This window comes from Xiphophorus couchianus, chromosome 11 (genome assembly GCF_001444195.1).
Source record: "Xiphophorus couchianus chromosome 11, X_couchianus-1.0, whole genome shotgun sequence".
Classification (NCBI taxonomy): Eukaryota; Metazoa; Chordata; class Actinopteri; order Cyprinodontiformes; family Poeciliidae; genus Xiphophorus; species Xiphophorus couchianus.
Window position 1 is genome coordinate 3436821 of NC_040238.1, and position 23799 is coordinate 3460619.

The 23799-nt window shown below is 37.5% G+C and overlaps 1 protein-coding gene across 3 annotated transcripts in view; it reads left to right on the forward strand.

The window, feature by feature from the left end:
* The first annotated feature begins 1004 nt into the window (after positions 1–1004).
* The window catches only part of aff4 (AF4/FMR2 family, member 4), a 32356-nt gene continuing 9561 nt past the window's right edge, over positions 1005–23799 (forward strand). Inside the window, exons 1-12 of one of the 3 annotated variants that reach the window (XM_028030469.1) lie at positions 10040–10276; positions 15672–15810; positions 18685–18886; positions 18959–19473; positions 19715–19753; positions 19919–20005; positions 20240–20267; positions 20384–20435; positions 20612–20701; positions 21369–21513; positions 22636–23275; positions 23419–23543. In XM_028030469.1, coding sequence (XP_027886270.1) covers positions 10260–10276; positions 15672–15810; positions 18685–18886; positions 18959–19473; positions 19715–19753; positions 19919–20005; positions 20240–20267; positions 20384–20435; positions 20612–20701; positions 21369–21513; positions 22636–23275; positions 23419–23543 — 2079 coding nt within the window. In that variant the 5' untranslated portion in view covers positions 10040–10259. Of the gene's footprint in view, positions 1298–10039; positions 10277–15671; positions 15811–18684; positions 19474–19714; positions 19754–19918; positions 20006–20239; positions 20268–20383; positions 20436–20611; positions 20702–21368; positions 21514–22635; positions 23276–23418; positions 23544–23799 lie in introns of those variants that run through there. The other 2 variants (XM_028030468.1, XM_028030467.1) reach the window with 2 other exon arrangements.

Below are 23799 nucleotides of genomic sequence, written 5' to 3' on the forward strand. Positions count from 1 at the left end.
GAATGTTCACTGATTAAAAGATAAAACTCCCATGTGAATGGTTATTTTTATATTAACTCAAATCTGATTTGAATGAACAAAAACTACTGATATGACTGTAGTTTTATTTCTTGTCATCAAAATGTACTAATTACGTAATCAGAGGAAGAGATATTTACAGGTTTGTGAAAAGTATTTATAGGTGTTGCTTTGCTGCTTTCAAATACTTAAGAATTATCCACAAAGCTAACATACACTAACCAGGTTCTTGCAAAATCAACATCCATATTACATAACTATAAGAAGAGCGGAATGATGCATATAGAAGCGCATTTTTTTTTATTTATTTATTTATTTATTTCACAAAAGTGCGTAACAATCGGAATAGGTCATTCACCTTAAGCTCTCAAAAGACCAGCAGGGAATAATGAGACGTGCGTGATTCCCTTCTGTACGTCAAAACATGGGCAACCTTTACGTCACTAAAATGCTGCGTTCAAGTACAAGTGGAATTATCCCTAGTAGCTGGCCTTGATCTCAGTGTAAACAAAACAGGTTAATTTGATTCTCTCAATTAGATAAGGCAATTTTTACTCAATGTAGCCATTGAACACAGTATTAGGCATAAAAACAGGGAAAACGGGCAACGATTTATTAAAATGCGCAGAAATAATTGTAAATTAAAGGAAACAAATTACAAAAAAACCTCTACTCCATAATCCTTAGATATTAAAAGCGTTATTTGGAAATACTTTAAAAATTAATTTAATAGCCTTTTCACATGTACGATATTATAGCTTATATACATTTTCTCATCTTTTGACAATTTTTCTTATTTTTTGATTTCGTGCCTTTTAAATACTTTTTGTCTTCTGAAGATTGGATTTATTTATTTGTTATTATAATTTTGCCCTTGAGGTGCCTGTTTTTTTAAAATTATTTTATTTAAATAACAACGGTGTTTAAGCTCAATTCAATATTTTTCAAAGGATGGTTGTGTTTGACATATTTCTGACGGATAGTGAATGCAACACTGGCTGCTGCCATCCACTCCTGTCTGTTGTACCTGCTTGGCTGCTTAGCTATCAGTCACTTTTATTTAGATATAAGAACATGAACGACAGAAAAAATGATCCCGTTTTGTTTCCCATTTGACGTGCAGCTGCGGTTTGAGAAAACCATGGGAACCGTCCGTTCGGTTTCAATAATTTAGCTGTTTAGCTGAGTCCATTTTGCGTCTAACTGGAAGTGGAAAAAGACAAAGAGAAAACAGCTTTCCAACAGCTAGAATGGTTTGGGCCTAAAAGGAAGACTAGAGGTAAGGATTGTCAATGTCGGGAAAGCTATCGTTTCTCAAGTAACCCTGCTATGTAATTGTGTTACGTTTGAAGCGATTGTTAACTTCAATTTCCGTAAAAAATAAAATGTTTTAAACAGGCTAGCCGCTAGCTTAGCAGCTAAACGCCGCTAGCTAGCAAACGTTCTGCTTAAAGACGCAGGTAGTCCTGCAGGTTAGCCTCTTTTTAAACTTAAATTAGATTAGAAGTTGGGTCTTCTATTGACTTCTGTTCGTGGGAAACTTTCTTTATTTTACAGCCAAACTGTAGAGAGTACTTTTGTACGTGTTTTGGAGATTTTGTTGAGGCAAACTGAGTCAAACATTAAGGTGGAAGCTATGTTGTTTTTGCTTCTATAATCTAAGTCTAAAAGCCTCACATTTATGTTTTCTGTATTAACAATGCCTTTTACTACTTGATAAAATAAATGTACACTTTGAGGGAAAGTCACTTTGTTAACAGTTAAGCTCAGAATCCGCTGTTGATGTATGTATAATGTACAAGATTACATAAGAGCCGTACTCTGGATACTCCCAAAGTCGGTAAGAGGAATTTGCAAGTTGTTTATTTTACACAGATTTGTTTTGTTTCACCAGTTGTTCTTTGTGCAGCCAATTAAAATTCATACTCATGCAAAAGTATAAGTTGTTTTTGGAAGGAAAGCTGACTTCAGTTTCTAGGAAGCCTTTTTAAGCCACGCACTGGGGGAAGGGCCAAAGCATGCACTACAAATCTAAAGTTCCCTTTTGCCAGTTAAATACATAAGTCAGTAACTTGATGCAGTCATCCGAGTTTCCTTAGACAAAGCAACCTTTGTCATTTGGCTACAGTTTCCTTAATCAATCACCCAAAGATTGAAATCAGACATTTTTTTTGAATGTTCACCAAAAGCTGGATTTTGTCAATTTCACTGCAAATCTGTATTGACTGAGAAAAGAGTCTCCAGAATTGAGATTATGTAATCAGCTGAGTTTCACTGTAATATAATATAATTCCAGTGGATTTAGACTTTGTGTCTCTATATAACTGGATTACATTGACATAAGTTTGATTAGTGTAATTATATATTTCTGTATAATTGGATACGAATTTGACTTGTAAAGTGCTTTTAAGATGTAAAGTTTTGAAATGACGTTAATAAGAAAGGTAATGATGTAGATGTTTAAAACAAGCACAATTGACTTCAATACATAACCATTTATAGGTGGATATTAAAAAGAACAGGCCACATGAGCAAAAGTTCCTTACCTGTTGATTTTGGTTGACACCTCCCTGGTTGGGTCATTTTAAGGTCAGGGACTGTTATGGCAGGTAGATTTGAACCCTTACAGATTTAATCAAGACAGAGCTTAGACATAAACCGTTTGGATGATAAACAGTCCTGTGTCTAAGTCTGGTGCCTTATTAAGAGGATTAAACATTACCCTGTTCAGAAATTTGACTGTTAAAAATAAGAATAATCAACCAGAGATTAAAATGGGCCAATATTTTTATTTGATCTAATCTGTAATCTGTAGGTCAAGTACTAAAGAAAAAAAAATCTGAACTTTAAAAAACAGTCATTTAAGGGGCACATGCTTGAAAGGGAAAATATTGGGGGTTTTTTCACTTTCTTCTAGATTTAAAACTACTACCTCTATCAAAGAATATTAAGCACATTATTTACTATTTTACACATTAAAGTTCTCAAAATCAGCAGGTGAGATCTTTGGTGGAGGGAAATTAAATCTGTATGATCAGTTTTTCTCTAAATCCATTTTATACCACCTGAAATTATTATATTCCCAGTTTATGATGGTAGAAATGTTCCTTGTTGTCAGTGTTCAAACTTCCTATTATTGCATATTTGTACAAAGGCAAAAATTAGCAACAGTTCTCCTTTCACTTTCATGTTTTTCAACACCATGATTTTGCAAAGAAAGCTATCCACCTGTCGGGTCAATGACATTTTATTACACTTGTTGAGCAGCAACATGTTCTTGCCAAACTTTGAAGGTTTGCTTTGTTTTATACTACTGGAAAACTAAATTGAAGCTCATTCACTGATTAATTGAGCCATGTTAAAATATTTGTAAATGGGATCTTTGACAACTATGTCAACAATATTTAGCATATAATTTAAAGTCAGATAAGCTGTTGAATAAAAATAGCCAATTGTTTAACAGAGGTTAGTTTTCCATGCAGTTCTATGAAGCCTGGGTGTAACAGTTTATATTCGCGCTTGCACTGAAGACAAATGATGCAAAAGCAAAGTAAGATTAATGCCAGATGTTAACTTCGCCAAATGATTTGAATGATACTAACAAAAACAAGCAGCTAAAGCAAACAACACATTAGTAATGTGTAACTGTGCTCCCTGTGACACGGCTCGCACTGAATTCGCATCCTGTTTAAATTTTGCCTGGGGGCTTCTGTCAAGCTGTTTCCCCTGTTGCCACGGCAAAGGGCACATGCTCTGTGAAGATGTTTCAGTGATTTGTTCGTGCAGTCCAGACGGCGCACAGAGTGTATGTTTTCCTTGGCTTTGAAGCAGTTAGTGTACACTATAATGCAGTTTTCCTGACTGAATGTTTTGGAAATAAGAGATGCCAGGTTCAGGCCAGATTTCTAAAAGACAGGATAGATTACCTTTTTGTTAAAAGTTGGATTCAGTTTAGAGGTTAAAATCATATTGTTTTCATAATGCAAAGACAGCTGATACTTTTAAGCATCGGCTGTCAGAATTTAATTAAATGTTGGTAAGGTTATGTATTTAGGTCTATAATCAGATACTATTTCTTTAGCTTGACATGGGTAAGTTGCTTGAGTTGCTCTTCCAGAGTCTGCCAACTCAATTAGTCCAAATCTTATCAGCATCAGTAGGTGTATTTTTTTTCAGTCTCAGAGCTCTTGCTCACACAGCAGAAAAATCTGCAGCTCTCTGTGTCCTGACCTCGTGCATCTGTTCTTCTGCTTTTGTTCTGTAGGATGAGAGTTTAGCTCTCATGTGGCTACGCAGTGCTGTGAAGGTGAAACTCATTAAGGCCGTTCTGCTTTCTGTGATCTGGCGCAGACATGGACTGTGAAATACTTTGTTCTTGCCTCAAAAATATTACAATACCAGCCTTTGTGTTGCTTTGGGGGAGTCAGATGTCTCATAAACACTAATGGAATGCATTGAGCACAATGTCCTTTGTAAGCAGGTTAAGTGCTTTGCGGGAAATAGAAAAAAAAGATGGATCAGTGTAACAAACTGTAAAAGTGTCAGAGTAGGATGTTCTACAAAGAGTCGTTTGCCTGAAATGATCAAATTCATGGATACAATTTATGTGCGCTATGTTGCTATTTTGCAAAGTTATATATTTACATTTTGGGGTTTGATTTTTATCATGTCATTCTTTCTGCAGCTGCTGATTAGGCATAGACGAGTACCCTGTTGTTACTGAGAAAAAGAAAATGTCTTTCTTAGTAACAAAGTTCTCCTGTGATAGTGAGGTCCATTTCACATGGTCAGAATGTCTTAATAAGCCAGTGGTTCCCAAAGATTTTCTGGGTCCCCCTATGGATTACAATAAAATGCCCCCCAAAAATGAAAAAAAAAAAAAAAAAATCAACTGGGCACACACATCGTTCAACGAAACATAAACTTATACACATATTTTGTTTTCAAACTCCACTGAAGTGTTTTTCACACTTCAGGTTGCAACAAAACATAATACAAACCATCTTTACAGTGAAACACTTTTGTGAAACTGTTTTGTTTTTTTCTCCATTCATTCATACTGCTTCCCGCTTCGCCCCTTCAATGGCACTGTGGCCCCTTTAGGGGACGCGTCCCACACTTTGGGAACCACTGTAATAAGCAATTAAGTAAACGGCAAGAGTTATCTAAAAGCTACTTTATGCTGTTCCTGAACAGGTGTTACCTTAAAAAAAACAAAAACAAAACTGTGTAAGTAGAAAATACAATTTCTCAACAAGCCAAAGAAAAAAAATCTTTTTAAAGACCTGGATTGCTAAAATGGGACAAAATAAATTAAAAAAAAGTTTCTATGCTGTCAATGTGACATTGGTTTTTGCAAACCTCATTGTGTTAAGATTAAGATTCCTCTTTTTGCTGTTTTAAACTGTTTTCACTGTTGGAAACAAATGCTGTGTTCATGTGTTAAAATATGGCAGTGCTATTTCGGTTTTGATATTGTAGCTTCTCTATTAACATCGTATTTGTATTTTGACTAAATGTATGCATTGGCAGATTTCTAGTTAGGCAGATCGTGAGGAACTTTTCAATAGCCTTTCTCACCATTTTAATAAAGTCAACAAAATACTGTGACTTAGAATTATACGTCTATTGCCAGTCTTCCAGGCTTATATTGTTTCTTGAAGTCTCCATATATTAGAAAACTGTAGTTGTAGCAGTAATGTCTGGTTTTTGTAGTTAGGAGTACTAACTGTAGATAGTGACACTTGTTTTCATGCGTAATCCCTATAAACTGTTGATTTAACTGAGATTTTGCTTTCTAACCCAGCACTCTCAGAGAGACAGAAGCTGAACTCAGATCAGCCGTCTTCTTATTTGCTCTGATTTTTTTCTCCCACGCTCTGAATGAAGTGCAGACATGTAGCAACACATGGAAAATACAGATTTTTTTTCATTTGTCAGATCTTCTCTGACTTCAGTTTAAAATGCCTTTCAGATACTGAAAATTACTAACTTTGAGTCCTTTGTAGTCCTTTCTCAACATGTCTTGTGCTCAGCATGACAATATAATAGTATAATTTCCTTAAAACTGCTGTTTTCACACCTATTCAATCCAAACGTGATGTTTTGAATTCCTATTTTCTTGGAGTAAAATGAATCTTGGAATTTCTTTTAAAAACTGACCAAACTTAATCAAGGGTTCGGACAAATGTTGAAAAGTTTCTGAAAAGTACGATTGGTTTGAATGATGCATTCTTTCAGCAAGGTAACAGGAAGATGTGTGTCATGTTCCAGTTGCAGTTTGGCAGAAAATACTCAGAACAGTGTGTTATCTGTGTTGGAGTTCAGAGTTGGAACATTGGGTGATTGAGATGGGCTAAAAGCAAACATAATCCAGGGTAATATCAAAATTCCCTTTCCCCTATAAACAATTCATTATCTAACTAAAAGACGGGGTAAGAGGCTGCTGGAAATGGACTATTTATTTATTCAGTTTCAGTCCTAGTTTTCACTTTTTACATTTGGGATAATCCTCTTACCTAATCAAATTAAAAAAGCTCCAAAGACTCTATTAAAGAATAATCTGTATGTAAACTTTTTTTTAGGATTTGGGTCTGCTGAAGGCATTTAACTGGTCAGGGAAGACATTGTAGGTGGAGAACGTTTTACAAAGCTTTTTTTTCTTTTAAAAAGAAAGAAAAAGATTCAAACAGTTCAGAGATTCTGAGTCTTAAAAAGAACTGAATTTGATTTGATCATTGTACAAGTATAAAAAACTAAAACTTAGTTTGAGAAAAAGGTTGTCAACCTTTTGATTTTGCTCCATTAACTAATAGATACAAATTTTAATTTATGAAAAAAATATAGTGCTAGATCTTTGCATGCTTATCACATCTTTAGCTTTTTTTCCCCAATTAGTTGATCATATAGGTTCTAGACTTTCTAGCAGTAAAGAAGAATCAGTCAAAACACATTTCTTTTTTCTTCCTTTTACCTTTAAATCCTTTTACTTGTAGGTTTTAAATCGGACCAAAGATTCTTGAGCTAGGTTCAGTTCAAATGCCAAACCGAGCATCAAAATTATTGCTAGGAATTTTGTAAACCCTGGCTATTATTGATCACAAACTATGAGTTAAAGGTAGTTGTAGTTTATCTAGAAATGAAAATTCTTCAATTTGCAACTGAGATTTTCACATCATGAAAACCATTATTTCAGGACAGTTTCTAATTTTTTTGTACTTTGCTTTGATTATAACAACAGCTCTCATGATTCCTTCCTAAACAGCTGCTTACAGAGGAAAGGTTTAGCTGAATTGATGCCCTCTCTGGAATTCCTGCCGTCAGCAGGTTCACTTCAAAAGCGCCGGGGGCAGCTCTGTACCCATTACTTACCCGTACTTTTCAACTGAGGTGCATTGGATGTTTCTTTGGTAGCTATGTCAACATAGCTGTGAAAACATTTATTTTTCCTTTTTTTAACCACCTGTAAAACTTTTAGTGGTACAATACAGCCTTGTAAACATTTATTATGCTTTTAATAAATATTCATGTGGACTCTGTTTCAAAGACACTTGTAACTTGTGCAATACATCATTCAATGTGTTACACCACAGTATTTCTGGAGTCAGCTTTTTTCATTCTGTAAAGCGTACCAGAGATAGATTGGATCTGCTGAGGGTAAAAAGCTTTCGGTTAATAAGCATTGTTTTCTGAGGAAATCTTGCTTTCAAGAGTGGAATACTGTGAAACCTGAGCAATTGTTGCTTGTTGTAATAGGATCTTCTTAGTTGGGCTTATGTTGCTTTTAGTGATTTGCATATTGCTGGGATCAATGAGGACAGATGATTTGAATTGGTACCTTCAACGATAAGTAGAAATTTGGATGTGCTTTACTTAAGGGGATTATTTGTTTTGAATAGATGTGTGCTGATAAATTGGTGCCGATGTCCTTAATTTTGGTTAATGCGCAATCAGCCCATACTTAAATTTGAAACTAGTCTTATTCTCTGATCTTATTTACGTCTGCAAAGGTCTGAAAATCAAGCAAAGGTTGCTTTGCTGTGACGCAGGACTGACCGATGGATCCCCCACCAGGTCATGTGTGCGGTTAATAATGGTCACCTCTCTGTTGCCAATCCATCATCTTTGTCTCTATATTTAGCAACTTTTGAGACAAAGCAAATTGGCATCGGCCAAATTGGAATTGGCAGATCAAGCTCTTTATAGGTCTGTGATTGGCCAAAACACTACAATCAGTGCACCCCTAGTTTTGAAGAAGTTTTGTAGTGTGTTAGGTAGGATTGTTACAACTTTTGTGAATCCTGTGTTTATTGGCCTGTCATGATTCATTATTTCTCTTAGACTTATTAAGCAATACTAATAAGTGATGGGGCTTTCCAGTGTGATGGCAGAAATGATGACGTTCAGATATCACCAGAGAGGAAAATCTGAGGGCTCAATAATTTCATCCAAACCTGCAGTGATATTCCTTCATCTGGTCTTTGGTCTAAACTGTGGGATTTCTTTTAGGTTTCAAGAACCCCTACGTACTGCAGGTGATAGTTTTTAAATGAGACTACTCCAATTCTGACTCACCATGTTGAAACAGGTTGTAACTAGCCATTAATGTTTGCCATCTTTTAAGCTGTCAGCCACCAGCTGATCATTTCAGAAATCCTGGCTAACAGACTCCAAACATGGTTGTTCTCTCCATGTTGCAGGACTATTACTGAGGATTAGTTTTTAATTGGTTAATAATAAGTCTTTGCTATAAAAAAAAAGTTTCTCATTGTTCTGCAAATCAAGTACTGAAAAATAGTTTTCCCCAATTCCCTAAGTAAAAGCTCTGATCATTTTAAATTTTTACTGCTGGTACTTTGATGGGGTCATTTAGAGTTTCTCCTACTAATTTTCTACTGGATTTAAAAGTACTAGCTTGATCAATGAACTTAAGGCTTTAGAGAATCAAAAAATGCCCCTCACAGAGGATTTATCTTAAAACCAGCTTGTATGTAGATAACGCAAGATTAAGTAGTTTTATATTTTCACAACATGTATTCGATGGAAATTCTTGCAACATGCTGTGATGCCACATGTGTCCGCTTGTTTCATCATCGTGCGTAGCTGATGAAAATGTGTCATGTTTGTTAGTGAACAGCGGCAGGGTAGAAACCTGTTCACTGTCTCTTTAACAGACTCCATGGGTGCTTTGCCTTGTGCCTGGGGCATAGTGGGGAGGAGGGAGGGAGTTTGTAGACTGAAAGATGGATTCTGATTGGCTGTTCTGTGACATCACGCAGACACAGGGTCTGTGGTGTAAAATAACATCTCCTTTTATGGGAGGAGGTGGACAGTGCCACTCTCTGAGAGAGGTGAGATTTATTTCTCTCTTATTGATCCCCTTTAGCTTTTTTTGAAATATTATTTATTGTCAGACTTGTATTGTTATGTTTTCATACTTTGATTTACCCTTCTTAATTTTTATTTTGTAATATGTATTTTACTCCAGCATATTTTCACCATTTTCTTTAATAACTTAATCGCATCCAGTTAAAAACAGACTGATATTTAATATTTAATAACAGTTCATCCAGCATTCCTGATATTGCATATTCTTAATTATCTGAATCTATCAGATAATTAAACTGTGGAAATGACAGTTAGTCATTTCCACTGTTTGTTCTCATGTACTTTTTTTTTAATTGTTTTTTTTTTTTTTTTTTTTTTTTAAAGCTTCAACTTCCTACTAATTTTATATATTTACAATTAAAATGTCTGGACAAAGTGGCACCAAAGTCAAATTCCTTGTTTGTGTGCACAAACTTTGCCAATAAAGCTGATTCTGATTATTCAGAACAGCCTTCCACATACATTTGCACCCCCAGGCTCTATTCAGCTCTCCAGGTCCCCATTCATGCTTTTACATCAGAACAACAGAACGGAAACAAAAGCAGCCTCAGCCTCTAGACTTTACCTTGCATGTGACTCCCCCGCTGTTTGCAGACTTGGTATCTACCAAGAGCAGGCAGTCCCCTCCCCTCTCTGAGTCAGATTTGTCTCCACTCCAAGGAAATGCACTGTACCTTCGAGTCGAGTAAAGAAACTGGAGTTGCAGTCTTACGGCTGGACGCTAAAAGATAACATTTACTGGAAAAGGGGCTTCAGAGGAGGCGGTCTGTGCTCAGGTCAAGGTTGAGAGAACTTCTGAATCCCTAGGAGATCCTTTGAACCCTTCTTCTTCCAATGTTTCAGTGGTTGAGGCCATGGCCTCTCAGTCAGGGTAAGACACAGAAGTTCTTGCTTTGTTGCTCTTTTTTTTCTTTTTCTTCTTTTTTTTTTGTCTCGTGTCCATCGAGAATAAAATCCTCCAATGTTTAATGCCCAACTTGGATTTCTTTTCTCTGTTTGCTTGAGCTTGCATAATGACTGTGTGACATAGGCCCTGTCCTGTATTCATGGTGATCAGATAACCATCGGCTCTCCCTTTTTCTTGAATATAACACAAGGCCTGGCTGTTATGTTGTGAGTTGCAGAGAGACAGTTGAGCTGATTAATTTAGGTACAACGTAACTGGAGTTTTCAACTCTGGAGACTTTGACCTTTTAAGTTTGGCAGACTGTTGATTTCACTACAGTTACACATGGATAATAATAGTATTTAAACTTAACTGAGAGTTAGAAAGCAACGAGAGCATTTTAATAAACTTTTCAGCAGTCTAGAAACCCTAACTTTTTTTTTTTGTTAGTTTAGTGTAGAAAGGCTTGGACTTCAGATGTGGGCTTGGCCAAATATGCAAGTCAAAGTTGACCAGACTGTAACTTTGAGCAATTATGTGACATCAGAATTACCATCTGTTTGATATTGATGTTTCCAAAACAAGTTAGACCTTATAAAGATATTCTGGAGGGGAACTTTGTAGAATTGAGGTAAATGGTGTCTAACATGTGATTCAAGTCATAGATTGTACATTTTGGAGGTTTATGACAAATAGTAAGGTTGTGTGGATTAACCACAACTTACAGGAACAGTTTTAATCTGTCAATTACTCTAAATTAAAGTAAATTAAGGATGTGCAAATGCTATGGTGAATTCTGAGGAATTATGAGTAAGACAGGAAACAACTTCTACATTCATGTAGTGTTGACTGAAGCACATTAAACAGATGTCCATTTTATTAATAAGCTTTTTTTTTATAGTGTGTAGATTGTTCAACTTACCACTCTGGTTACCTTTGTACATAGTTGCTTTTGTATATTGTGGTCCGTTAGGTAGTAATTTTACTAGGTTGAAAGTTGTAAAAAATTGTGTAGTGCAAACAAACACATCAGAAATGACCTTTCACTTACAAGAATTGTTTTTCTCCAGGTCAGTTCAAAATGCCCCCTCTAACCTTTTATGTTTAGCATCAACATCCTCCAATCCTCAAAGTGGTTATGAGTTTTTTTTGTTTTGTTTTTATAAGTATTTTTTATATATTTGAGGTTTCATCATGTCAAAATTACAGGCTTTTTTCTGTAGGGCTCCAGGTTAATTCACCAATTCATGCTGTTTTGAAGCCATATGTAGCACTTGGATGCTGATCATTTCACCCCTTTAGTCTTGGGATACCTTTTCACATATTGCTTGTTTCATAGCCAGCCTATTAAGGCCACTAACTGGTGCTGTTTTCGCAGCATTTCATACCAACCATACATTAGTTTTTACCTGGCAGGAAGACATTTTATATTTGCTTTGATAATCAATGATTTTATCAATGGTTTGATCAATGATTTTATTATGTATTTTCTAGGCACATAGTGCCATTTGATAGCACAATCAAGTAACTGATACTTTCTGTAATAAAAATGCTGTATATATCAAAAACAATTTGAAAGAAATTTGACTTTGCAATTGTGTGTGTGTCAAAGCACATACTTTTTCTGAGACTCCCCCTTCAGCACATAATAGCAACAGTGCTCCTCCATAATACCATTTTGTATGATATGCTCAGTAGACACGCAGTTCCTCCAGGTGTTTGCTAATTGATGCTGCCACTAGTCTGTAGAGTTGAGTGGAGGAGGGGTAAGCTGGGCTGGAGACTGAAGCTTCAAAGCAGACCTCAAGGTAAATAGGTGGCATTTTGTGAGCAAACGTGTAGGCACCCTGAATGATTGCCATTAGAGATTTTTTTTAAAACATGCATTAAAAAAATCAAAGCAACACTCCAGGTGTATTTTTGACAAGGGAATGACAGAACATGATATAAAGAGCTCCAAAAAGTTGATTTTATATAATATCCTCTTTTAAAATTTAGCTGGTTAGCATAATAGTCTATTCATGACAATTTTTTATATTGTCATGAACAAATACTTGTTTACGATAGAAACTAATCTGAAACGCTATCATTTAGGTACTATGTTATCGTTGCCTTTTTTTTTTTTTTTTTTTTGTTTTTTCCTCCGAAGAGCTTTTTGCGGCGCTAGTGGCTCGTATTTTTTTGTACAGTAGGCAGACAGGAAGGAGGGTGAGGAGAGGGGGGAAGACATGCGGTAAAGGTCGTCGGGACCGGGAGTCGAACCCGCGACGTCCGCGTCGAGGACTAAGGCCTCCAAACGTGGGGCGTGCTAACCCCCTGCGCCACCACAGCACGCCCCATCGTTGCCTTTTTGTAGATTGAAACAGCTTTCTTCCCATTCCGTTTATTGCCATGTTGAATGAGAATTAAAGTGCGTAAATTTCACATATCTGTTTTAATTATATATTTTCTGAAGACTTAGTATCACACCCTTTATCTGGTTATTTGAGTTCTGATCCCCATTTGGGCCAGTTGACTGTTATTCATTTGACACCAGATCAATCCAGAAAACGTCTGGACTACCTCCTGCTTATAGATCATTTTCATTTAATCCATAAAACCACGATACACCAAAAAAGTTTTTTTTTGTTTTTTTTTTATCATCTGTTGAATTTGCCAGAGGGAACGGACTCCACTTTTTATGAGTTGAGGCTTAGTCTGTACAAAATGTCCCGAGACAAATGACTCCATCTTGTACCCCAAAAAGTCCGACATGTAGCGGCCAAAACTACAAAGTTTCAAAGTGGTGAAAGGGTGGAATGCTCTGCTTGCTTTGTCCTCAGCGCAAATCCTTGACTAAGCGTGAATCTATCCAAAATGTACGCTTTGCTGCTCATTGTTGTTCAGCCTAAGTTTCATTAAAACTCATTTTTCTCCACTGATGACTTCTCTCTTTTTCCACTATTTTTGTTTTCTGGTTTGGAAAGTGCTCAAAACTAAAACCGACTGCTGCTTCATGCGTTTCTCCACATCTCTGCTTCAGCTTGCTAAAACCAGCAACAGTCAGTTGAGCCTTGCGTGTGACGATTTCCTGTAGAGGTCTACCACAGTGGGACAGTCTTTCACCCCTTCTCACAAACATCAACAGATCAGGTCAGTTCGTGGTCTGAATGGACGCTAGCTTTGTTTACAAAAGATCCGGTTGCCGAGGGCCTTTGATTAACATTGTGGCAATGGCGGATCATTCACACATGCAAACCCACTCCCTGCTAACATCAACGAGCTCATTTGCATTTTCAATCCCTATCACTTTGGTACACGAAAGACACCATAGCTTGGTATCAGTTTCCGTCTGAGCAGTCAAAAAGTTTGGAGCATTATTTCTCCAATGCTTTTTCTTAAACCACAGGCAACATTTATAGCTTGAAAGACCCTCAAATGAAAGCTAGTTTCTGTGAGTTGTGAGGTAAAGGAGACCAAATAACTATCATTAAGCACAGTTTACTCAAATGTGGCTTTAGTAAATCATCCGCACAGTGAGCTGTTGTAGACACTCAATGTCTGAAGGTGGTAATCAGTGGTCGGGCCAGTTGTAGTAAGTTTGTCATGAAAACTATTTTGTTACTTTTTTCGTGCTGTCCTAATTCATCGCTGTGCTGTAAATCAAATGAAGTCCAGAGATGATGCATGTTGTACATGTTTACTGATTAAAACATGTTAATTTTAGAAATGCCTTTGAACAAGTGGTTCAGAGCCATTAAACTCTGTTCTGATTCGGTTTTAGTTGCTGGTTCTGATGACACATTTCATCTACGACTCATTTCCTACAGGAAGCTCATGATTTCAGATGGACACTTCCCCCAGTCTTGTATTTTAATGCTGGATTATACATCATGCTTTGTAGTTGCACCTGTATGAAGTGTGATTAGTAATCTAGGAGGAGTCTGGGCGGTTGCTGTACAGTCAGACTTCGTCACCAGGCGTAAAGTTATTGTTTTCACTGATGGATTTAGAGGCTGTGTGTTTAAAGTGGAAGGTAACCAGCTGAACTGAAATGAGCTTGTTCCCATTTTTAAAATTCTGCTGCTGCTTTCTGGTAAACATTGAGCACAGAAGGGAAAATACTCATTGGTCCTATGTCAGATTGGAATTAAGGAATGCTTATGTTTTCTCTAAAAACATGTTTTCATCGAATTGATCATAATATCAGATGAGAGGTTTTCATATATGTAAATATAAACTGTTTGTACTGTCATGCTGTAAAACTGGCTCGAATGTGGTGCATTATGGATGTGTGTTCACTGAAAACATAAAAGCTACAGTAAAAGGAAACTGTTTAATGAGACTTTGGTAGTTTTATATTTTCATTGTTGTTTTAATGTTGCTTGTGTCTTAAAGTACAAACTGCAGATAAGGTTATTATTAGATTGCATGGTTTCTGAGGGTTGGAGTGTTCAAATTTTAATAAAAAAAAGAAAATGAAATTGTGGAACAAGAATGTACCTAAACTTGATTTAGTGGCATTCCCAGATCCAGGATCCAATTTCATGAATGAACGTGGTCTAAGTAGTGACTAGCACTTGTTCTGGTACAGGATTTTGTTTTAAAATGTCACTGGTGAAGCCAAAATCAATTTGTTTTGACCAACACACCTTTCTACCTTTTGATTCTTTGTAGATCTCTTTACTTATGTTTACTTTGCAAATAGTTTTGTCAAAATTCTCTCTGAGAACTACCAAAGGCAGCTGAAGTATGACGTTTGGTATTTGCACCACGCCTTGAAAACCTGATTTTTTTTTTTTGCTTCTTAGTTGGATCAACATTGATTTTCAAATAGAGAACAAGGAGCAGAGAAATATTTTTAAACTGTCTTTAGTGAAAACTGATCTTTGATTGCACTTTTTTGTTTGTTTTTTTTCAGTTTTGTTCATCATGTCAATAGTTTTAATACTTTTTGTGCCAGAAGGATAGAAAAAAACAGTAAGACAAATATTGTGAAAATAATCTTTGCCTATTTTTTGAGAAGAATAAACATTGTTCTTACAATATTATATCAGTGCTGTTGGTTGTTGTGTGAAATGACATTGACCATCTGCTCAAGAGGATTATTTACAGTAGAAGTCGGAAACTGAATTGTGTGATGAGCCTAAGCTTATTAGAGGCTACTTTCTCTGCCGGTCATCTCTGTTATTGTCTCAGTGTGTTCTCTTGATGTTATACTGTATATGATGGCAGCTTGACAAATGTGGTAATATTTTATGAAATGTTGTGGGGAAAAAACAACCAGGGAGCTTTCGGCATACTTCTGTTTCCTGTGTGACCTAAAATTGTTCATTTAAGATCATGTGAGCTGGTGTGGCATGTTTTTATGTTGACTAGATGCTCTGCTTTGTGTTGACAGCAACATGAACCGTGAGGACCGGAATGTGCTCCGAATGAAAGAAAGAGAAAGGAGAAATCAAGAAATCCAACAGGGAGGAGGAGGAGGAGGAGAGGCCTTTCCAGCAAATTCCCCCCTCTTCCCTGAACCCTACAAAGTGGTAAGTTTTTCTTTTTTCTTTTTTCTTTCCCTCACAGCTGGTATGTATCTGATCAGTTAACAGGTATTTGCAACATAGGCAGGAAGTGAAAACTTCATTATCAAGAGCTTTCACAGCGGTGCAGTTGTCATTGTTGCGTCATCTGCAAATACAAGATACATTGTTGTGTTCCAACATGTCTGAAAAGTCTCATAGTGATGCTTCACCTTGTTTTAATCCAGATAATCTCAGAGATTAAAGTGTGTTATCATAATGATTTGTTTAAAAGAATATTAGGTGATTAATGTAGAAAACTTTCAAATCAGAAAACAGTCTGCTGACAGTTCAAGTCCGTCAGCTGTTAAAAGTAAACAAAGCAGCTCACTACGTCGGTGTTGCACTTCCTCCCATGTCTTCCGCATTATACCTACATGCGGAAATGTAGGCCAGCCAGCTCCTGTCTGCCAGTTTAATTGTAAAGAGGATTTTAAGTTCTCTGAACCAGTTCTAATCTTTGCCACTAACCAGATTTGAGCAGATGTAAGTGGCTCCTCTCTCTTAGCTGGAGCTAGCCATCAAACAAGCAGGAAGGAACGTGTTCTGACAGGTTGTTCTGATGGGAAAGCCACCAGAGGTGAGTGTTAGGGTGTATGTGTGTGTGTGTTTTGGACCACAACAAAGTGAAAGATGAAAGCTGACATTAAAGACGGAAGACTCCTTGACCTTTATCAATAAAATACAGTTTTTACTGTGCAGATTTTCTCAAGTTTTCTTAGAAAGTTGCTTTTAAAATGAAGTTGGCTTTAATGGTAAAGTTGTGCAGACTATGAATGACAAAAGAAACTCTTAAAGTCTAAATTTTTTCGTACTTTGCGTATCTTGCCAACTGCTTGTGCGACCCTTATATAAGCTTTAGTTTGACTTTCTGACTGTCATGCTTCACTAAGTGGAAGTTTACAGCATTATGCTTAAAAGGCCGTGTGCACACACAGCTGCAGCTGCGGCCTCCCGGATCTAGACCAGTGCAGCAGGAACCTTTTTATGGGGCAGAGTTTATATGCTTGCTCATTCGCGCAGAGTGAGTAGTATTTAACTTTCTATAAACGCTGTTGTATGTAGCACATTTTATTCTAATTTAAAGCAGACGGCCTATAAGCAACACCACTCAAGTCAGTCTCTTTACCAAATTGTGCCTCAATTTAATGAGACCTGAAGAGGACAAAAAGCATGTTGAGTGTTCTTTCTGTTTACACTGCATCTACTCTAAAAAAGTTCCATACAGGTAAGCACAAGTAGACATTAGCTTAAAAAAAATATTTGAATTTACTTTTGTATGATGCTTGATATCTGGGACTAAACAATGAATTTTGTGGGGTCAATTTAAAACAGAGTTCATTTTAAAGGTTTTTTTTCTTGCAGTTTGAAAAGTTTTTTTCAGTACGTTTTGACTCTGCTATGACCCCTGAACGGTTATGGTTTGTTACAAAAGTGCAATACAATCAGTTTTGCACAATGGACTCATTGTTTAATATGCTCGCACAATATTTATATTGCTGCACAGCCCTAGTACTCTGCAAACGCAATGAGAAGTGGTGCAATCAAACATCTTTATAAACTAAGACAATAATGAAGCTGTAATGTTTACAGTTTTAAACTATAATCTTTTGTGTGAACTTTTCTCCAATTTACCCAACATTTTACTTATCGGTCATAGTTTAATTTGACGTTTTTCATTGCTATTTGCAACATCGACTGAAACCAACAAGCTAGAAGCCAAAGAGGAGCTACTACTCTTCCTCCAGCTGTGCTAATGAGACCCAGGCCCCATGCTAGCAGGAGGTGCAGGAGTGCACGTTATGACCAAGCCACTAACATTTCCTGCTGCAGATAACGGCTTGTGTTTCCTCACCCTTGGTGTGAATCTGTCAAACAAAACAGAGGTGTGGGACTGCATGTGAAACTGGAGACTTTGCACAGTCTGCAAACAAATCAACTGGAACCCGTGGCCCTCAGAGTGATTGATTAACCTCCGTGCCGACGCCGACCCTTATCTCGGTTCAGAAGGGCTGTTCAGAATAAACAAACGGAATTGGTGAGGCTCTTGGGCTAGTTATGTTCTGGAAATGTTTTTATAATCCATCACTAGTGGTATAACTCTTGGTGTGAAATGTTGTTATTCTTTAGGGTAAATTTAGAGACTCATCCAGTATCATTTTGTGGCTGATTTCATGGCTTAAAAGCTGTGATCTGCTCGTAACAATCTTACCAGATTCTGATTTCTCTTAAAGAAAAATAATTTCTCATTTAAAACCAGCATTGCAAATATTTCTTTCTAGTTCCTCTGGTGTTGAAGCAGAGGTGACGGTGTGAGGAGTTTCTGTAAACGGGGTTTTCATGGTGACTTTAAAATAATGACAAAAGTATTGAACAGGTGTTTTAAAGCATCTTATTAATAATTTATATTGTTAGCATTAGTCACTGTAAATATTTGAATTTATACCAAATTCTGAGGATTTTTTTAAAAGGCTGTTAGAATTTTCAAGTCTGGCATATTTTACAAAAATGAAAAAGCTCCATAGTTCTATTTGAATGTGCTTCATGCAGTAACCACCAGAGTGGTGTTATAAACACACCATGCTTAGAAATGGTCCAAAACAGATTAGATTTTTACGTTTCAGACCAGGCAGTTAATGGTCAGGGCTGATCAGGCTTAAAACCTTCTGATTATGTTTCAGTGTATGACCTCAGAAGCAAAAACTACACAAATACATTTTTTATTTTCTCTTTCTCGTTCATTGATACCTTAGCTTCCTGTTTTTACTTATTTCTGATATCTGCATCACTCATTCTTTGCTCTTTGTTAATCATCACTCCATCATCTGCTTCTTTTCTCAGGCCAGCAAGGCAGATTTACTGTCCAACCGTATCCAGAGCATGTTGGGCAATTACGACGAGATGAAAGAACCGATTGGTGACACTCTTCCAAAGCTTCCTGGTAAACCTTCGAACAGCTCGTCTTCCTCCGAGGAGAAGTCCGGCCCGCCTTTGTTTGGCGGAGACCAGCGAGGTGTGGGTAGTGGAGGTGGTAGCCAGAGCAGTAAGTGGACTCCTGTAGGCGCACCACCTGGTGGATCTTCCTCTCAGTCACAGAAGCGTTCTGGACTCTCAGGTGGACACGGCAGCCAGAGGAACAGCGGCAGTAGTAGCGGCGGCAGCAGCAGTAGTCAAAGAGGGGAAGTGCGGGAAAAGAAATCTAGTAAGCACAGCGGAGGCTCGGAGCACTCGAAGTCTCACACTTCAAGTCCGGCGAAAGGTTCATTGAGTTCTTCCAGCAGCCACTCGCGGAGCTCCTTGTCTGCTGAACAGCATCACCCCAAGTACCGCAACAAGTCGCCCAGAGACAGAGAGGCTAACTGGGATTCCCCCTCACGGGTTCACACGTCTTTCCCCAGCGGGCAGCACTCAAATCAAGCCTTCCCCCCGTCGCTCGTCTCCAAGCCCAGCTCCATGCTGCAAAAGCCCACGGCTTACGTGCGGCCTATGGACGGCCAGGAAACGGCCGAACCCAAGAGCTCACAGGCCGAAAGCTACGGCGGCCAGTCACACAGCAGCACCATGGGAGAGGTGAAGACCATGGGCAAAGCTTCGCTTACAAAACTCAAGATCCCGTCACAGCCTGTTGAGGTAAGACTTCGTCTATAAAACTTATCAAGCTAGAAAAGGATTTCTTCATGACTATTAAGAGAATAAACAGAACGTATTTCTGCTTTCTCAACACCATTTTAACTTGTAGAGATGCATAAAAACAAAATGTCTGAAGGATGACTCATGGTGCTCTATGTGGAAGCCTCCTCACCTCTTCTATTGAAGTCATGCTTATGAAAACATCAGCTAATCATTAAATTAATTTTTTTTTTTTCAACAGGGATCCGGTGATGCCAACTGTGTCGATGAAATCCTAAAGGTATGTAAAAACTGGTCTTTTTCTTTTAAATAGTTCATCAATCATCAAAATACAGAGGGAAACAATATTGACTGAAATAATTCAGGGTAATCCTAGTTTTTTTACTCCTTGTGTTTATATGCCTCTATGCGTGTGTGTGTTTTCTGAATTCTTTTTTTCTTTCAGGAAATGACTCAGTCATGGCCTCCTCCACTTACAGCCATCCACACTCCCTGTAAAACAGAACCCTCCAAGTTTCCATTCCCCACCAAGGTCAGCATTGTGCCAGCAGTTTAACTCATTTAAGTGATTCTCTGATTGTTCCATAAGGGCAGTCAGGCCTTTTTCTTTGCTTTTATGAGGAGGAAACAACCAAACCTTATTTTGTAAAACGATGATGATGATAGTTACTATTTTAAATTGTGGATTTAAATATGCCAATCAGACAAACTTCAAAGCGAAAGAAAAAGAAATAAACAAATTTTTGTTTTATCTTGTTTACCTTAGGATGCACACCTTTTTCCAAGCGGACATAGTAAGTTTTGCAATTCAAATTTATATTTGCACTTTGTTTTTGTGTTCATGTTGACAATTAATTGTGTACATACTATGTATTTCTGTAAAGTTTCTTTTTAATTTTCCTTGTCTTAGAGCGTGGTAATTCATCAAAGAGCTCCAGCAGCCATCAGCCTAAAGATAGCACGTAAGTGTGTGGCTTGTCAGAAGTGCATGTTGTTTTTTTCTTCATTGATTCACATTAAAATTTAAATAACTACATTTGTTATCTTGGACTTAATAAAAACTAGACAAAGCTCAAGCCCTGGAAGCAGCAGTTGTAGCACTTAAAGCTTTCATTGAGTTGAAATTTTGTTTGCTCAGCATGCTGAAGGAAGATCTGATAGTAAGTAGCAGCGAGGACAGCGATGGAGAACAAGAATCCAAGAATGCCTCAAGGAACACATCAGCAAGGTGAGGTTGGCAGCATGAAGAAGCCAGTGTTGTTAGAGTGCACCAGGTTGTGACTCAAATGGTGTTTTACATTTTATTAAAAGCGGATTATTGCAGTATGCATATTTTGTGATACTACGTTTTCTAAAACTGGCCCTGTAGGGTTATTGTCTATTTTCTTTTTTATAAAATGCCTACTTAGAGCCAGCGTCATATCTGGTTAGCAGTATGAATCCATCCTTTAAACATATTTCACTTTTCGGCACTACGAAGCTCGTCTTTGTGCTTTTTAATTTAAGATATCACAACCAAACCTTTCACTATTATTAAATTGCTTTTGTTTGAAACAGAAAAGATAAGATGTAGAGCCATTTACTTAGTATTTTATGGTTGACATAAATCTCAGCAATAATCTTATACAGTGAAACAACAGCTGCTACGTTTAGCATTATAATGCTAACTTACTGAGCATTGTAAAAATAAATACAATCTAAATTTAACAAAGATCAAGATGGTAGATGTAAAAAAATATTTCAAATTTTGTTTTAAATCTTAAAAAAAAACATAAATGTTACCTAAAGCCAAATGTGAATGTAAATGTTTTATGTCCTCATGGAGAGTGAGAGAATTATATTTACCTGTTGCTGTTTGTAAGATTTAAGCACTTCCTGTTTTTGTTCACTGACAGCAATAACAGTGAAGCTGCCGAGCCGTCCAGGGACGACTCGAGCAGCCACAGCGGCTCCGAGAGCAGCTCGGGTTCCGACAGCGAGAGTGAGAGCAGCACGACGGACAGCGAGGCCAACGAGCGCCCACGGACCGCCTCTCCTGAAGTAATCACTCACTCAACATCGTACTAAACTGTGGGGCCGCAAAAGAAAAAACAACATTTAGACTAATTAGGTGTGTCTCAATAAGTTACAAGAGCAACAAAATGAAACCCATATATCGATTTACACCTAGTCAAATATTTGAAGTTTTGTTTTTCTTTTACTTGGATAATTATGGCTAAGAAAAACAAACAAACAAAAATAAAATCTGTTAACCATTTTACACAACCATTATGGACCCAACATTTGGTCCATAAATTTTGGAAACTGAATTTTACTTAAAATAGGGCGGAACAATAGTTCAATAACAATATATATTGTGGTAGATATATGATCGATATCAATAGATAATATATCTCATAGAATATTCAATATGTCAAATATTCATTAAACTGTTATCCAGAAACACAGAGCATTCTGGGAGTGGAAAGCCTTTGCTGTACAACCTCTCACTGCCAGCTTAGTAAGGCTGGTGGCATCAACTAACTCATTCACTCTTTGGTTACCTAGCAACTCATTCACTCTTTGGTTACCTAGCAACAACCTGTTGAGTAACTTGCACAGTAGCAGTTTTAGGTTTTGCTTCTAAATTGTTTAAAAATAAAAAACAACAGCATGGAGAGAAAATGGTGGATAAAACAGGAAAGGTCACGCCACTAGTTGGCAATATTTTACATGTTAAAAAAATAAACTGATCAATAATTATTGATATTGATAGTTATTGGTATCAACTGTTATGAAGCGCTTATATCGTGTTAAGTTTCTCAGCTGTACCAAAGATTTTTTTTTTCTTACAGCCTCTTAAACTGGCATAAGTTTTTCTTTTTTGTTTTATTTTAATTTTATTTTGTTAATCTATTGCTGAACTAAAACTTAGTCGTTGTAAAATGGGTTTTAAACAGCAAACAAAAAACAAGGTAATTTCTCATTTCTACCTGAAAGAAGGTGAATATGTATCAAAAGCCTCACAGGATGCTTTATCTAATCACACTGGGAAAATTAAGTGGAGCATCAATAGAATGTGGAATAGTGTTTGGTCTTTCTTGTATCCAGAGTAATTTTGAACATTGTATTTGACTTTCTGAGTACCTCTCTTAATTCTGCATTCTGCTGTTTCCGCTTCAGCCAGAACAGCCTGTGACCAACAAGTGGCAGCTGGACAACTGGTTTAAGAACGTTCCACCCAAATGTAAAAAAGAAGGCCGAGACTACAGCTCCAAAGACTCGGCTCCACCACCACCTAGCAGGGACAAAGGTACAGAGGGTGGCCGGGGGCGACAGAAGTCCCCCGCCCAGAGCGAAGGTGGAACAAATCCCAGAATACGAGTCGGTAAAAAGCAACCTAAGAAGTCTGAGAAGCCCCCAGTGGTGGAGGAACCTAAGGGAGGTCTGAAAGTGGAGACTGAACCGGCTCCAGAGATTCCTCCTCTCCGGCCCATTGCTGCCACAAAAGGCTCACGCAAACCAAGCATTAAAAAAGAACCCAAGTCTTCTCCACGGCCATCGGCAGCTTCTGTCACCACAACCACAGACAAGCGGAAGGCCAAAGCGCCCACCAAGTCTCGTGAAATTCTTTCTACAGACTCTTCTTCGTCTGATTCCGAGGGAAACGACAGCATTCCGTCCTCGTCGCAGACTCCCAAGTATACGGAGAGCATCCGGACCCCCGTGTGCGTTTTCTCTCCCGTGTTGTCTCCGCTCAGCGACCCAGAGGAGCGCTATCCCACAAGACAACCTCAGCAGCAAGTTTTACTCGTCAAGATTGGTTAGTCAAAACTTCTTATACTCCTTACAATAACATGGAAAAAATTTCTTCTGTTTGGCGTGGTGTATGCTTTTTTTTAACCGAAGCGTTCATTTTATTTTGGACAAAATGAACCCCTTCCCTTTCCTTCCTATTTCCCATAGATCTCAGCTTGCTGTCGAGGATCCCAGGGCGGCCCTACAAGGAGCCTGCAGAGATTAAAGTGGAGAGGGAAGATTCTCAAGATCGAGAAAGCAGTAAGCAGAGCAAGTCCAAGAGGAAACACAAGGTAGGGTTTTTTATTACAAAGGTTTTTAATGTCTTAACGCTGGAAATAAATATAGGTATAGACATTTTTAACATCTTAAAATGTTTAAAAAGAGAAGATGGAAGCGTTTTAAAAAAAATATCATTCCCCTTCTCTCTTTGATAATCACAATCATCAGTTGTCGTCCATTTTTTTCCATTTCATATTTTATCCGAGCTTAACCGTTTTTGTTTCTGTTTCATCATAATTTACTTGTACATATATGGACCATAAATAT